Raw genomic sequence first — 15,900 nt, 5'->3', positions numbered from 1 at the left:
CAAATGATTGAGGCTAACTATCCTGGCAGGGCTTAAAGAAACTCTGACCACGATGTTCTGAGTCACTAGGAAGTGTCCAGGGAAGGAGAAGAAAGAGTAAATATATGCTGGACTGCAGCATTCCTCTACCCTTGGTGGAATGCAGATGTCCTGGACTTGGAAGCAATGATCTGATTTTCAGTCAACTTTCTGAGAGTGGCCACTGATTTTGGGGACACAATATGAGACTTCTTGGGGCTGGTTTGGAGCTCCAGGTGCTCAGTACTTCTGAATATGGAGGCACCTCATATTAGCAGCCACTGCTGACCTTAACCTCACTGTGCTTTTGTTTCCTCATCTGTTCCACAAAATTATTACCTATGTAGCACAGATAGTAGGGAATGGTGCTGTATAGACACGTGAAAAGAGATGTTCCCAGCTCCAAAGAGCTTGCTATCTAAATAAACACATACAGATTCCTTAGTACAAAAAGTCTAAAATGGGGAGAATATTTACCTACCTCACATGGCTCTTGTGAGGCTAAATAAACTGGTGTTTGTAAAGTGCTTTGAGATCCTCGAATGGAGAGTGGTGTAAAAAAGTGCAATTGGATAACAGTCTTAACTCTGTGGTAACTAATTTTGTTAAAATGCAGAGAAAGATAAATATGCACACACCCGTCCCCTACTGCAGCAGCTGGCTCTTGGCAGGTTCATAGCACAGAGGGTATACTTACAACTCAACCCCAGGGAAAGTCCCACACTGTGAGGACCAGATGAACAGTTTGTTGGGACATCACCCAAACCAGTTGTGCAAGCCGGGCTCCCACATCCACAGGGGATGGTGCTCTGACTGTGGAGAGTTTGTTTGTTTGGTCCTTGTCATGCTCTAGAGAATTAGCTTTGAGGAAGGGACACTGGGATACATAATAGACCAAGCTCCCGTGCTTATGCTCCACTAATGCTTCCAAATCTACCTTTCCTCTTACTGTAGTACTGGATAAATGAATACACCTCTACCTTGGGGATTGGAGTCTTCCACTCTGGCATCGAGATCTACGGCAGAGGTATGAAGCTTTCTTTTTAGTTACATCTGAATCCGGGGGACAATCCTACTGCTCTTATGATATTCTCATAAGAAAAGGGTGCCCTGATTTGTGCCTTTTGGGGTGAGGGGGTTCTAAGGAGTGGCAATTCAGCCAATTATTTTTAGACTGGGGTGACCAAAATATGGTCTGGAGTTCAACGGCAGCTCATGCAGTTCTACTATGCACCCTGCAAATAATCTCCTTTTCAATATAGAAGTGCTGTCTGCAAAGCTTGAAGACTCCTAGACTTTAAGCCCGAAGGGACCATTATGATCACCTGGTCTGACCTCCTGCACAACGCAGGCCACAGAACCTCACCCACCCACTCCTGTAATAGACCTGTAATCTATGACTGAGTTATTGAAGTCCTCAAATCATGGTTTAAAGACTTCAAGGTGCAGCGAATCCACCAGCAAGTGCTCTTCTGTTTCTTCAAAGCTGTAGCAGGATGTCAGGCAAGAGGGGGCTGGGGAATGTTGTAGGCAAAAGCTCTACAGTGAAGCAAAGAGAGAGACATGCAGAGAGAAGCTGTAAGGATAATACAGTTTCCCTATTTTAATACATTTCCTAGTTCAGTGTTAGAAGAAAGCCAGTTTTCTGTGATTCCATCCCACTGCCCACATTATATGGTCTCAGAAACTCAGTCGTTTTGCACTAGCATAAATATGAGAAAATGCCAAAGTTCAACCCTGGCCAAGCCTTTGAGTTTCATAAGCCCATGGAATGGCCTGAGAAAAGGAACACTTCACTTTACTCCATATTGAACTACAGCAAACCTTACCACTGAGTTTTTGGTAAAATACAAGTCAGCTCATTAATTTATACAGGGGGAGTGAAGCTGAAAATATTTAGAAATCACTTACCTTCCCTGAGGAGGCTATAAGAATTACTGCCTTTTAAAAGGGCGATGAGCATTTGATTCCAAAAAGGAATGTACTATGAACAGCTGTGCTTTTATGGCATTTCTAAAGGCCCTTTATGAACAAGCAGAGCATCATGACTTTGGTATCTGTCAGGGACAACACGTTGGAGTAGCTGGGATTTTAAACAAGGAGCTTTCAAAAAAAACAAAAAAACTACATGTCTGAGCTCCTCCGGAACAAGGTGGTACAACAGATATGGCTGTCTGAACTAATGAAAAGTCACCAAGCAAGGGAGCAGTTGCAGCAATGTGCAAGAAGTAGCGATGAAAAAATTCCCAGGGGACAGGAGAAGGAAGCATCATAACAATGTCTCTTCAGAATGCTGAGTGCCTGGACAGAATGGTGGCAGGTATGGCTGGGGAGAACACAGGACAGATTATTATTAATTATTATTTATTTATTGGTGTGGTGCCTAGGAGCTACCAGTTGAAGTACATACAGGTAATGCAGGAAAGAGAAATGTTAGCAAAGCAGCTATCAAAGCAAAGAAATCAAGGAGATAGTACAAGCAAGAGTGAATAATTCATATTTCTCAGCATCTGTATCCAACAGCAGCATTCGTGAATAGATTTGGACCTAATCTCAAGATCTGCAACACTGTTATTAAATTTAAAATGATTTCAGGGGTAGACATGACTTTCTGTTAAAGAGACTTAAGAAGATAAGCCTTAGTCCTAACTTGGAGTAGCCCAGGACAGTGCTCAATAGCCCAGGGGAACATCCATTCCAAACCAGTACTCACCTAGAAAGGCAAGGAGTATGTGGTGTTAATGAGCCTGCCGCAGGTAAACTAGAACAAAGCACAATCATTGAAATGGCCCTCAGAGAACTGGAATGTGGAATGGTGATCAACAGACAGAGCCTGCTTAGAACAGAGCTGTTCCAGATCCCATTGGAAGAGGGGATGTATCCTATGTGTGCAGTACCACCTGCAGAGTGCCCATCCCACTGCTCCTGAAAGTGAAGGAAGAACTGGATAAGATGGAAAGGAAATGGCATAATAAAGGGCAGTAATGAACCACCAGAGTGATGTGTCTTTGTAGTGTCATTAGCAGAGGGGGAAAACTATTAGCAGAAATCTAAAGAGGCGCAGTGAAACAGTAAGGAGGGAAAGGAATATTCTTCTCACCATGGAAGATACAATCTCCAAGCTAATGGATGCAACAATGGTCTCTTCACTAAGTTTCAGATGAGTTCCTCTCCATCCCACCAATATCAACTTTTCTACAAAGCCATCAGAAGACATTGCTCTTTGCTGTCTCCCTGTCAGGGTCACAAGCACCCCAGAAATCTTCCCATGGAAAAGAGTGGGAGTCTGCAAAGCCTGGGGAGAGTGGAAGCTTTTGGGGATGATGCTATAACTTCTAGGAAATCAGAGAAAGCACACAGCATAACATTGCAACAAGTTCTGAAGGCAATGCAACTACAGACAGCTACAGTTCTTATTGATAGAAGAGGGGTGAGGGCCGATCCAGAAAACGCTAAAGCTATAATTGAAATGTTACCACCTAAAAACATACCAGAGATGATGTGGTTTCTTGGTAGGATAAAATTTTGGGGGGAAAAATTGGAGAAAATTCATACCTAATCAACTCTCAAAAAGCCAAGCTCTTTCTGAACCTCGTAAAACAACAATCTCTCTGTGGAGCTGGAACCAAGCATGAGAACAAGCTTTTGGGATCTACTGACCACATCCTAGGTACTGGTGTTTTATGATGTTTCTAAGTCTACAGACTTCACAGATTTCAGCTCCTATTGTGGGGTGCTGATGGGTGTAGGGTGACCAGATGTCCCAATTTTATAGGGACAGACCTGATATTTGGGCCTTTTTCTTATATAGGCGTCTATTACCCCTCCCACCCCCATCCCGATTTTTCACATTTGCTATCTGGTCACCCTAAATGGGAGCCTTTAGCATATTGTTCCAGATGGCTTTCAGATCCTAAAACCAAAACAGAGAGTGAATATTTGGCAAGCATATGGACATATTTAAAAATCAAAGATATGAAGGGTCTTGGCAGTTTCATGCTCGAGATGGACCACAAACCACTCAGACCTTTAATAAACAGTGAAGATCTAGGAAAGGTGCCCTTACATGTGAGAGTTTGCTCATGCATTGTTTGAGAATTAAACCTATTGCAGAATATGCACCACAGAAGTCCTTTGTGGTGACTGAGAGGTGCCAAACCTAAGAGGCTTTCTTCTCTAACTGTTGGAATGCAGCCCAAAGCTTATCCGGCTTTGAACCAGAAGACCCAAATCTGATAAAACCACATGAGGAAAATGTTGGGACAATGCCAGCTGTTGTCACTGGATCCAGCTGCAGCCTGAGATCCTACGTGGCTGAAACTGGTCAAAGTACTCGCTACAGAAGAAACTCACAGCACCTTTGGCTGGTTGGAAGGAAGGTTCTAGACAGGAGCTCTGCAGCGAAGCAAAGAGAATTAGAATACTTTTAGGGGTCATTTTTTTCCCTTATATGAATCATGTTCCTTGTTTGGTGTTAGAAGAGAGTGACTTTCTGTGATTTTTTTTACCATTGCTACATGACAGAGATTGCACGCCCCAGTATGCAATGGTCCCTCTTGAATCAAGCTGCTTTTACAGCTGTCTCGAGATGGAGCATGACATGATGGGTCCTGTCTTTTCCATAGGTCTGACCTGCATATTAAAGATGAGTACAGCTGCAGTTAGCTCAGTTTTCTAACAATCAGGTGCAGACTTCTGACTCCTGATAAACTGCCCGTGTGTCCTTCTGCCAGGTAATGTTTGGTAACCCTATGCTCTATTGAAGAATGGAGGAGCTTTCTTAACTGGGTATCAGTCCCACCGCCTTCCTGTATTACTTTATGATTTCTTCACCTTAATAATAAGTTTTGCTGCAACCTTGGCTTGCTAACCAAATCCATTCAGGCAGGCTCAGAGAGCCTCACACAGGGATTGTCTAGGACTATGGCCAACTAACAGCATTCACAGAGATTGAATCTGATGGGGAACTGGGGTACTGAGGGTATCCAGGAGATAAGTAACTGGACAAGGAGGATGGATTTTAGTGCCTGACAGAAACTGACTCTGGCAGTGGCCTTAACACCAGTGCTGATGCTAAGCCGTGCAGACAGCTGCCGTGGACTTTTCCCTGGTACAGCCTTCATTTTATTACTCACAGTCTCTTTCTTTCCTTGTCAGAATTTGCCTATGGAGGGCATCCTTACCCTTTCAGTGGGATTTTCGAGATCACACCTGGCAGTGCGGTAGAGCTTGGCGAGACCTTTAAGTTCAAGTAAGGGCCCTTCTCCACACACCCCTTATCTTGCAGCCGGCAGTGAGCCTCCTTAGGAGCAACAGATCAATCCTGCCTTGCCAATTTGAATCTCATCCTCCCATTCCCTGCTCCCACCTTCACCCCATTTCCACCTGCTCCTGATTCAAAAGCAGTCCAACAGGACTCTTAGTGTGGGTGATGCTTGTACACATGGGTGGGGGCAGTATGTCTGAGGGTTTTCCTCCTCTGTTTTCAAGTGGAGTTTGATATGAACACAGGTCTCTTTTTAATCTGGTTGTTTTCTTTTTGCACTCCAGTTTTGCCACTCAGCAAAATTCTGTGACTAGTAGCTTGGTAGCTGCTGCAGAGCCAGTAGAAGGGGCATAAGAACATCACATGTTGCTTTTTACGCTTTCCACAAAAAGAGGAGCTCCTTTGTCTGTTCCCTGTTGACAGAGTGGGAATACATTGCTTTCTAGAGCAGAATTTGGGAGTATTTTAGATGCCCCATTATAAAATATTCAAGGTGATCAGATTTTGGGACTGTGGCTCAGTTAATGGAAGATGGAGCCTTTCTTCCCTAGATCACTGATTCAAATTTGGCTGAGAAGAAATTGACTGATTGGAGGATTTTACCCTCTTAGATCCATGGTCTGTGTCAAATGAGCTTTGTGGGGGTGGGGAATTTTCAATCCAGTTCCTAGTATCAGAAGTCCACATCACAAAAAGCACCACCGTCACTGGCAAACTTCTTGGCAGTCTCAGATGATGGACCAAAGACTGAATGGGTCCCTGCAGCTCCGAGTTAAGGCAGTTTTGCAGGGCAATGTGTAGGGAAGCTCTCAGTGCTGCTGCCTGGCCTGCACCTGTTTTTGTGGATAAATAGAGGATATTAGCCTTCAGTGTTGTTATTTAGAAACTTTTCACCAGCACTATGTACATGTAAATGGATCCTGCCAAATTTAAAGCCTAAATGACTTGCTAGTGTCTTGTTTTCTCTCTCTTTAACTTGTGTCCATTCAGCCTTTTTCACTGTGTCTTCTCATATGTTTCTTGTTTTGTTTTTTAAACTAGAGAGTCCGTTGCCTTGGGCACTACAGACTTCACAGAAGAGGATGTGGACAAGATTATGGAAGAGCTGGGCAAGGAGTACAAGGGCAATGCGTACCATCTCATGCACAAGAACTGCAATCACTTCTCCACTGCTCTGGCAGAGGTTGGCACAGCTATTTTCTACTTCTCTTTACAGCTTCAAGACCCACAAGAATGCTCACGTAGGGACTGGGCCAGCATAGCCATAAACAAATCTCTGATCTCTGCCTTTAACGCTCCTTGGGATGTTGCAACAGGCTGCTGCTGTTCTTAGGCGTTTGAAAGCATGCAATCAGGATGGTAGCGAGGCCCAATACAGCAGGTTATTGGTTGTATTGCTCACCCATACATTTATGTATCTGTGGTAAAGAGATAGGAGCTGAAATAGTGCTGTAGGGCACACTGTATTGGCCACTCCACGGGAACTGGAAGGCCATATCTAGGTAGCATATAAATGTACATAATTTTTTTAAGCGACCTTAAATTGCCCATGCAACCTTAATTCAGCCCCCTTGTGCACATGCTTTCTGATAGTATGTGTTCATGTAATTAAAGACTGATTTTTTTCCCCACAGGACCCCGGTCTCATTCAGTGAATGGGTAGTTATTCACTATTTCTTTTTATCCTCTACATTCCATTTGTGACCCCAGGTCTCATTTGCTGCACACCATCCAAACCCTGCACTGAAGACTGACTTATTAATTTCCTCGTGGGCTTGTCTCTGGCCCTCAACACTATAGTATCTGAGTGCTTCACCAGCATAAATTAATTTATGTCACAGCACCCTTGTGAGATGAGGAGGTGGAATTATCATCTCCATTTTACAGGTGGGGAGCTGAGGCACAGAGAGGTTAAGGTAAAAAAGTATCCACTAATTTCGGGTGCCCAGTTTGAGAAACCCAGGACTTGATTTTTCAGAGTGCTTAGCATTATGGAGAGCTTCACACGTTCAAAGCACAGCAACCATTGACTTCAGTTACAGTTGCAAGTACTCAGCACTTCTGCAAATCAGACCCAGGGTCTCAAGTCAGGCACCCAGAGAATGAAAAACTCACAGTTAGAGCCCACCTGTGCAAAGTTCGTTTTAACTGACTTGCCCAGCATCACACAGGAACTCTGTGGCAGAGGCAGGGATAGAATTCAGTTCTCCAGCGCACCAGTCAACTTTCTTAACCGTGACACCGTCTGGCAATCCCCTGTCTGATTCACTACACACCTTTCAACTTCTGCAACAAACAAAGCAGGGCTCCTTTAGACAAAAGCCTCTGTCATGACACTATCTTGATTGGTCCCCGCAGGAGATCTCTCCTGTGCACTGAATGAGGCAGGGGTCCTGTGGAAAAATGGTATGTGCCCCTCCTGTATTTAAAAACAGTGTCATAATTGTGGGAATCAAAGGTTAATTTAGGAGGGAGGTGGTGAGGCTATTAGGTGGACTGGCTGATATTCACCCAGATTCTCAATGGTTCTGGTCCATGTTGCTTACTGAAAGGGAGATGATTCAGTATCCATTATATAAATTGTATTAGTGTTAATAAACAAAAATAAAATCAAGAAAGCATATCACTAAAACAAAACTACTATTAACACTGCTAAATTGAACTAAGAATTAAGCAATACTGGATTGGAGTCAAACAAGTTAACAGCGGTATTAGATTGGAGTCAAATCATTAGATTTACACCACAGCTCATCAATCTTCTAAGTCATAAAAAGGAATCCCAGGAGGTAGCTGTCTGTTTGGTTATAAACCCCAACTAAAGAACTTCATCCAAGGCACTGCAATCTGAACTTAGCTTGTTAAATATTTGAATATTGAAACTAAACTACTGTCTAATATTTAAGCCACAACATCAAAGCCAATTAAAACTTCCTCCTTAGAATTCACCATTATTTGGAGGCAAATCCTGACCTTCTCCCAACACAGATAACATATGCCTTAATATGTGCCTTGACTAGAACACTTTGATAAGAAGAAATTTGGCAATTCTTATTTACTAATTTACAGCTGACAGTTTTAAAATGTTTTAAGACTCTACACACAATAGTGAACATGCATTCAATAAATAGGTTTTAAGAGACTGATTTCAGGGTTGTTTAAAGTTTCTTTCCAATTGCTTCTCCATGTGAACTTTCTCGACATTCATACAGCATTCACGCACACAGCCATGCTTTCATACTCTAAAATGCTAAAAAGGCTGGGATGTCTTTCAGTTAATAAAATAAGGCAAAAATATAAAAAGAAAAAAAAATACTTAAGATAACAGGGTTTGAACTCTAACTCTCACAGGCTTTGGACTCACATGGAATAGGAGCTGGAGCTGCAGTCAGGGAATCAGATAATGGTGTAGCTGGTACAGTGCTTGGTGCTGAGAGACTGGGCAAAAACTGGGCGTAGCCTGTTTGTTGTTGTCTTCCTTTCCCCAAAGGTGGCCTGCTTTGTCTGTCAGGAGTGTCATCCTTCCCTCAGCTGACTTGTTGAGTGATGGACAAAGGCCCTTCGCTTTCACCTCCCTTTTTATAGTTTGCGATTTTCACTCACTCCACCTTACAGCACCTCCCTCTGAGGTCTTTGGGCAAATCAGGTGTGAAGTACACCATGATTCCTGAAAGCGTGGTCCAACCGGATCAGCATTAGGTAATCTTTAAGCCAACCTCAGTTTGAAAAAGTCCTACTGAAGCCAGCAGTTTGAAAAAATATTTATTGTTGCACACCCCAAGCACTATGAGTTTGTCACCCCTAAAAATATCCAAAAGGAAAGAGGCATAAGTCCCTTTTTGAGGAAGTTAACCTCTCCCCCTTTCCTCGCCACTGCCTTTAGGGGAGAAAGCCTTCATTGACATCTGGCACCAACTTACTGAAAGTGAGGGCTCAAAATTCTGTAAAAATTGCTGATTGCAAAGATCTTAGCAAAAACGCCAGCCTCTCAACATATATCTGTCAGCAACATTAAAAATACATGTGAACATCTTCTTACAGAGCTTCAGTCTTTTCTGGTAAACATGATAATTTGGCAACCTTCCTGTTTTAAAACTGGGTGAGAGGCCATGCAGCTTATTTCTTTGGAAATTTCAATCTTCTTGGGGAAAGGTTACTTTAAAGCTTCTCAAGATAATTCCCATTTAAACTAAAAATAATTAAAGTTTATATAATGTCTATATTTTCATATACATTATTTATCTCTGAAATCACATACACACAAGGTGGCAAATTAAGGTTGCCCAGGCAACTTTAATTTTGGCATTTCTTAATTTTTCTTGACTGTGCAACTTTAATATTCTTTTCATGTGGGTTTTTAATGTAATTTCCTATTAAACAAACAAACAAACAAACGAAAAAAACCAGATTCCATCATGTGGAACCATACTGACCACTCACAAGAGTCATCAGCAGGGTTTGGACTTTTGCATCCACAGCACAGGGTGGTAGCAGTAATAGGCTGTTATCCTCTGTGCAGACCAGTCAGTAGAAGTGGCAGAGAAATACACTTTGCCAGTAGGTTTCACAGAGATTTGCTGAGAGCAGACAATTTTTAGAGACTTAGGACTCCTGGGTTCAATTTCAGGTCCTGAAGGGGTATGTAATCTAGTGGTTATAGATCAGGGGTGGCTAAACCGTGGCTCTTTGACAGCTCGAGTGTGGTTTGCGGAGCCCCCCCCATTCTCAGTCTACCAGTCTGGGGGGTGTGTCTTGGGGCTTCTGCCCTGCGATTGGGAGGGAGGTCTCGGGGCCTCCTGCCGGGTGGAAACTCCGAGACTCCCCTCCCCATCACAGGGTAGAAGCCCCAAGCCCTGGCAGAGGCCTCCCGTGGGGTGAAGCCCCAAAACCCTACTCCTCACCCCAGGACAGAATATGTATGACCGGGATGGAGACCCACAAGGCCTCAAACTCTAGCAGTAATTAGCTGTGAAACAGTAAGTAATATGTTAATAGTTTTTAAAATGCATGTGTAAAGGTTGTGGTGTCTTGTGGCTCTCAAACTTCTCCCAGTTATCTTATGTGGCTCCGAGAGTCAGTAAGTTTGGCCCACCTCTCTTATAGACCTTTCTGCCCCTGCACTCCCAGCCTGTCTCCATCCCCCATACTACTATCCTTCATACCCCAGCTTTTGCCCCTCTGCTCTTATCCACCCCCAAATCTCCACCCATCCTCCTTCTGTGCTCCTATCCCATCCCACGACACCTAGCTTCCAGCTCTCCTCCACTTATTCAAACTCCTATCCCCTGGCTTCTGTCCCTACACTCTTCTGAGGCTTTGTACTTCCAGTTTACTCACCCCCTCTGCTTCTATCCATCCCTCTCCCCCTCGCCAGCCCTGCCTGCACAGAGGCTCCTTTCTTCATCTGAGGTGTAAGGCAGCATCTATTGAATAATGCATAGCTACATTATGCAAAAGTGAAGGACTAGAAGTAATGAAGAATATTCAAGAAAAAAACTGAAGTGGGGATTTAGGTCAGCAGAGTGTAGTTACTCACTCAGACTGGAATGTGACTAGGGACACCAGGTTGATCACACAGCCCCAGGCAAAAAATCCCCAGGGATCTCAAGTGGGTACAAGTGGTAAGGACCTCTCTTTCTACCTTTCTTCCAAAAGACGGCACTTTCAAGAGTACTGTGCCTTTCCACCAGACTTGGCATTGGCTCGCTTCTGACATGGAGGGAAGAGTGCTACCTACTGAATCACCAACACTACTTCCTACAGCACACCAGCTGTTCCTTGGAGGCAATATGGTCTAGTGGCTAGTGCATTGGACTGGGACTCTGGAGACCTGGATTCTATTCCTGGTGCTCCTGCTGGGCAAGTATCTTCACTGCTCCGTGCCTCAGTTTCCCCATCTGTAAAATGGGACTAATGACACTGACCTCCTTTGAACAGCACTTTGAGATCTACTTTAGATAAGAGCTAGGGATTACTCCTGTTTCTTCTACTATTATTATTACTGCTTGTCAGGGCAAGTACTAGTCGGGGTATCAGATGCGATCACAGCGTGTGGTGCTCTCAGTGAAGACACAATCAGGGGCAGCGCTATAGTGCTAGGGAAAGAACGATATCATGCAGAAAGAGTGAGCTGAGACAACCCAAAAGCCAGCTGGCAATGTAAGAATTAACATTAGTGTTCACAACCATGTCTGGTGGGCCTCAAGGTTCAGATAGACGGCCATGTGCTCGATGACTGCGTTTGGCCCTGTTAATTAGTATCCATACAGATGTTACCCAGTTGTTGATGGGCTGGAATTTTGGAGGATACCATCTGGTCACATGGACTGAAGGCAGACTCCATAGCATGTGATGCAGACAGAGGTCACGTTGCCACAGAGAGAGGACAGAAAGGAGGAGGAGCTCTCTTCTCCCCATGGGGGATGGGTTAGGTTCTGAGTCCCCACTTTTCCCATTGTTGGGGCCCAAGTTGATTGAGCTCCCTCAGACAAAAGCCCAGTTACAATTTGAGATGGGCTTGAGCTATAATATTCAGATTTGGATCCAGTTTCTGCTGGGGGGTGAGGGGAACTATATGTGTTGGCTTCAACCTCTCTCTAATTATAATAGGACAGATTTACTTTCAACAAGGCCTCAACTTGGCTTGCCTTTTCATGTCCACAGTTGTGTGGATACAAATAATTGTGGATGCCGTTGATGTCGTTTAGATGTCTAACTGCTGGACTGCACCCACATATTAGGCATCTAAATGATTCTAGCTCCATCTAGATCCCATCTAGCTGCCTCTAGTGATCCCTTAATGGTTCATCTGGGAAGAGAGTGGGAAATTAGTGACCATGGCAGCCTCCAGTAGGGATTTTCAGATGCAAATGTGCAAGCAAACTGCTCTGTTATTATTAATAACCTGGTTCCCTTTCAAATTTTTCTAGGGCAGAGGCGAGTCTTAAACTGTACAAAAGTGTGCTCTGTGATCCTTATGACAGATCATGCATGACTGCTCCAAACTGGCCCTTTTGATGATGTCCTTTTAATTAGGAATCAGATTGAGAACCACAAACTTGTTTTACTTTAAAAGGAATTCATGTTGGAAGTACACTGCAGGGCGGCAGTGACAGAAGGGCCAGTGCTGGGTTCATTTATTGGTTATTTGCTCCCTGCTCTTGAAAGGGGAATGATTTTCTTTCTGATTTGTATGCGTAATTTATCTGAAGTGCCACAGAGAAGGTCACAATCTTCTGTATCTTGTGGAGGCCTCCCAGCCTGCAGTTATTTATCTGTCTTCTGGTTGCTGTGAAACCCTTCTGCTGCTTTTTTTTTTTTTTTTTTTAAATTAATGGGGCCAGGCAGGAAAAGGCTGAATCAGTCAATCCAACCAGGTCAGGTCTCCCAGTGTGCAGACAGAAAATCCCTGACAGCTATTGGGTCAAACACTGCTCACATATTCCTGTGTGAATGGGGAGTAATTCTGCTTAAGTCAATGAGAGCAAAATTCAGCTGTGTGACGAGAGACTTGTTCTAAAAGAGCTCTCTGGGATGGTGAGGTAGAGTTAAGCATCCCAAACCGCCTTCTAAATTATCATGTCATTTTTTTTTAAACCTAGAGAGAAGTTTTAAAGAGACTGAAAATGCTCCTGAAGTTAGCACATTTGGCTCAAACTCCCATGCGATTTCTCTTTCAAAGTCTCTATACTTCTAAGACTGTTTAGATTTGAATGATAAAAATCATTTGTGGGAAGCAGGATCTTCCCAGTGACGGATTCCCTTCTCACCGAGCTTTTGCATCTGCTGCTGTCATTTCCCTCCTTTACTCATCCACTCACAAGACAGTAGGTTCCCCATTTGTCCAGCATCATCAGTGCCTGGGCTAGTTGAATGATCAAGAGGAACCTGACAAAGTTCAGAAGTTTGGTTTGGATTAGCACCTTGAAGGGGAACTGATTATCTGACTATGTGGGGAAAAATTCAGACTTGTTATAGCTTCACAGACTTCAATGGTATTGCACTTTCTTACTCTATCCTTAGAAGAAATTCCAGTATGCTCCAATGAAAGTTTCCAAATGCTCCCTTTTTACTTCTGCCTCCACTGGATTTCTTTGGAAGTCCAGGGACCAGTAGACCCAAGAGCTCCATTGCTCTGTTCCAAAATTGGCCACATGGAAAAGTAGTATGGGGTTGCGGAAAGCATCCATTTCCTTCCCCATCTATAATCAGATCTTCCCACCTCTGCATATCCATCTCTCTCTCTCTCTCTCTCTCACACACACACACACACACACACACACACACACACACACACACACACACACACACACACACACACACACACACACACACACACACACACACACACACACACACACACACACACACACACACACACAGAGAGAGAGAGTCCCTGGGCTGTATTAATTCTTCCCTCCCATATTTAAAATTCTTCATCGTGTGATGACATCTCCCCCGTACCCAAATTGGACCAGGAACTGGGGCCAAAGAGCAGTTTCCTAAATGGGGTGTGGGGAAGGGTATTGAGGAATACTGCTGAAGTCTGATGGCTCTGGAGTTGGATAGGGTCATGGAGAGAGAATCTGGAAAGGGACTTTGGCTGGTGGGTTGTGTGTTCGTAAACAGAGCTGGTTCTAGAGATGATGAACATGGTGCCCACTTTGGTGACCAAAACTCTGGGACTAAGAGGAGTGGCAATAGTTACTTTAAAAAAATAGGGTTGAGAATCATGAAAATCTCATGGGTGGGAAGTATCTCCTGGGGGAGGAGACAAGGAAGGTGACTGAAGAAACTTGTGCACTACTAGGCAATTCTCACAATGTCTCTAAAATGATGCAAGACCAACACTGCTCTGACATTCTTGGGGCCATACCTGCTGCCATATAGACTATGGATTCTCACTATTAATTGGCAAAAAGCCAATACCTAGAGTTCAGGGGTCTGATTTAGGGAAGCAATCAAAACTTGCTGCTTATCCGCCAGCCTTTGGATGGTAGCTTCTATTGTTTTAGCTCTCTTACTCCATAAAGGAACTTACTTGCTTCTCCTATTTAACCAGAATGGGGGGAGGGCTAGCACACTTATCAGCTCCATCTAGGTCTGTGATTGCCCACAGATCAAAAACATGCTCGCTGGCAGCTACCAACACCAACAGGAATGGGAAGAGAGTGAGTATGAGGTCAGCAGTTAGAACATGAGATTGTGAGCTAGGACTACTGTGTTCCATTGACTCTGCCACTGACTCGCTGTGTGTCCATGGACAAGTTTACTGAACTTCCATGTCTCAGTTTTCTCATCTGTAAAATGGAGATAATACTTCCCTCTTTCGTAGACATGGTATGAGGCTTAATTAACATCTGCAAATTGCCTCAGATTCTCTGATGAAAGGTGCTTTAAGTGGCGAAGTGTTTTTTATCAGATGGCTTACAGAAGAAAAAGAGAGAGGCTCCTGAGCTGGTTTAGTTCAATCTGCAGGGCATATATAGAGCAAAATACTTTACTGTCGTTACTGGGCACCAGTTGCCACTGAGTTTTTTAGCTAGAAATTTTTTTTCTGGTTCAACAGATTTAGCATCACCTCATTCAGAGCATCCTGCTGTGATGTAGTTAGCCCAGCAGCTCACCAAGCTCTGAACTGTGGTAAACAATCAAACTCCAGATTCTTTGGGTTTGTCACCCTCAGCGAAGCTTGCTTTGCAACTGCTGAGCTCATGCTATCCCAAGGAAACCATCTCACTGTAAGATGCTTTGGAGTCTGGCAGATGGAATCCGAATGAGGGATCATGCAAGACATTGCAGGCTGAGGGCTAGCATGAGTATTAGCATGTGGGAACTAACGTAGGAGTCTAGTGGACAGGGTATTGGTGGATGGCACCATGTTAATATTATCAAGATTATGGGGCAGATGGAGCTGGCTTGGGCAGGAATGCCTGATGAAACCATGCAAATGAAATCTTACTGGGAGCTATATGCATGCAGGGTTGTTATAGCTGTGTTGGTCCCAGGATGTGAGAGAGACAAGGTGGGTGAAGTAATATCTTTTATTGGACCCACTTCTGTTGGTGAGAGAGACAAGCTTTCCAGCTATACAGAGCTCTTCCTCAGGTCTGGGAAAGGTACTCGGAGTTCACAGCTAAGTACAGGATCGAACAGATAAGTAGTTACCACATATTTTAAGGGACCATGCAAGGTGAAACAGCCTGTTTACACCCCTCTAGTCATAGGATAAAAATGGAGGTTAGTAGGTTACAGATTGTTGTAATAAGCCAAAATCCAGTGTCTTTATTAAGACCATGTTTTTTAGCATCTAGCAAAGATATGAATTTAAACTCCCAGATTTGTCTTTTGAAAGCATTGTGCGGGTTTCCTTTGGGGATGAGGAATGAAAGGTCAGATATAGAGTGAGCGCTTTGTGAAAAGTGTTCACCCACAGGTGATGTGGTGTTTTTCTCTTTTATCATGTTCCTGTGTGAATTCATTCAAGAGTGGAGTGACTGTTGAAGACATAGTTGTTATTGGGGCATTTAGCACACTGGATGAGGGTCACCACATGCTGTGACAGGCATGTGTAGGACTCAGGGATCTTGAAAGGTGTGTTGGCGGGGGGTGATCATTGT

The 15,900-nt window shown here is 43.8% G+C and overlaps 1 protein-coding gene across 1 annotated transcript in view; it reads left to right on the top strand.

Moving 5' to 3' along the window:
• Window positions 1-15,900, top strand: part of LOC137159473 (deubiquitinase DESI2-like) — a 68,320-nt gene that overhangs the window by 37,256 nt on the left and 15,164 nt on the right. The window contains exons 2-4 of the mRNA XM_067557823.1: window positions 973-1,045; window positions 5,176-5,269; window positions 6,326-6,467. Coding sequence (XP_067413924.1) covers window positions 973-1,045; window positions 5,176-5,269; window positions 6,326-6,467 — 309 coding nt within the window. The remainder of the gene's footprint in view (window positions 1-972; window positions 1,046-5,175; window positions 5,270-6,325; window positions 6,468-15,900) is intronic.

Source organism: Emydura macquarii, unplaced genomic scaffold (genome assembly GCF_026122565.2).
Source record: "Emydura macquarii macquarii isolate MOO-44397 ecotype Brisbane River unplaced genomic scaffold, CSIRO-AGI_Emac_v2 contig_1876, whole genome shotgun sequence".
NCBI classification, from domain to species: domain Eukaryota; kingdom Metazoa; phylum Chordata; order Testudines; family Chelidae; genus Emydura; species Emydura macquarii.
The sequence above is the reverse complement of the archived record's forward strand: the minus strand, read 5'-3'. Positions and strand labels throughout refer to the sequence as shown.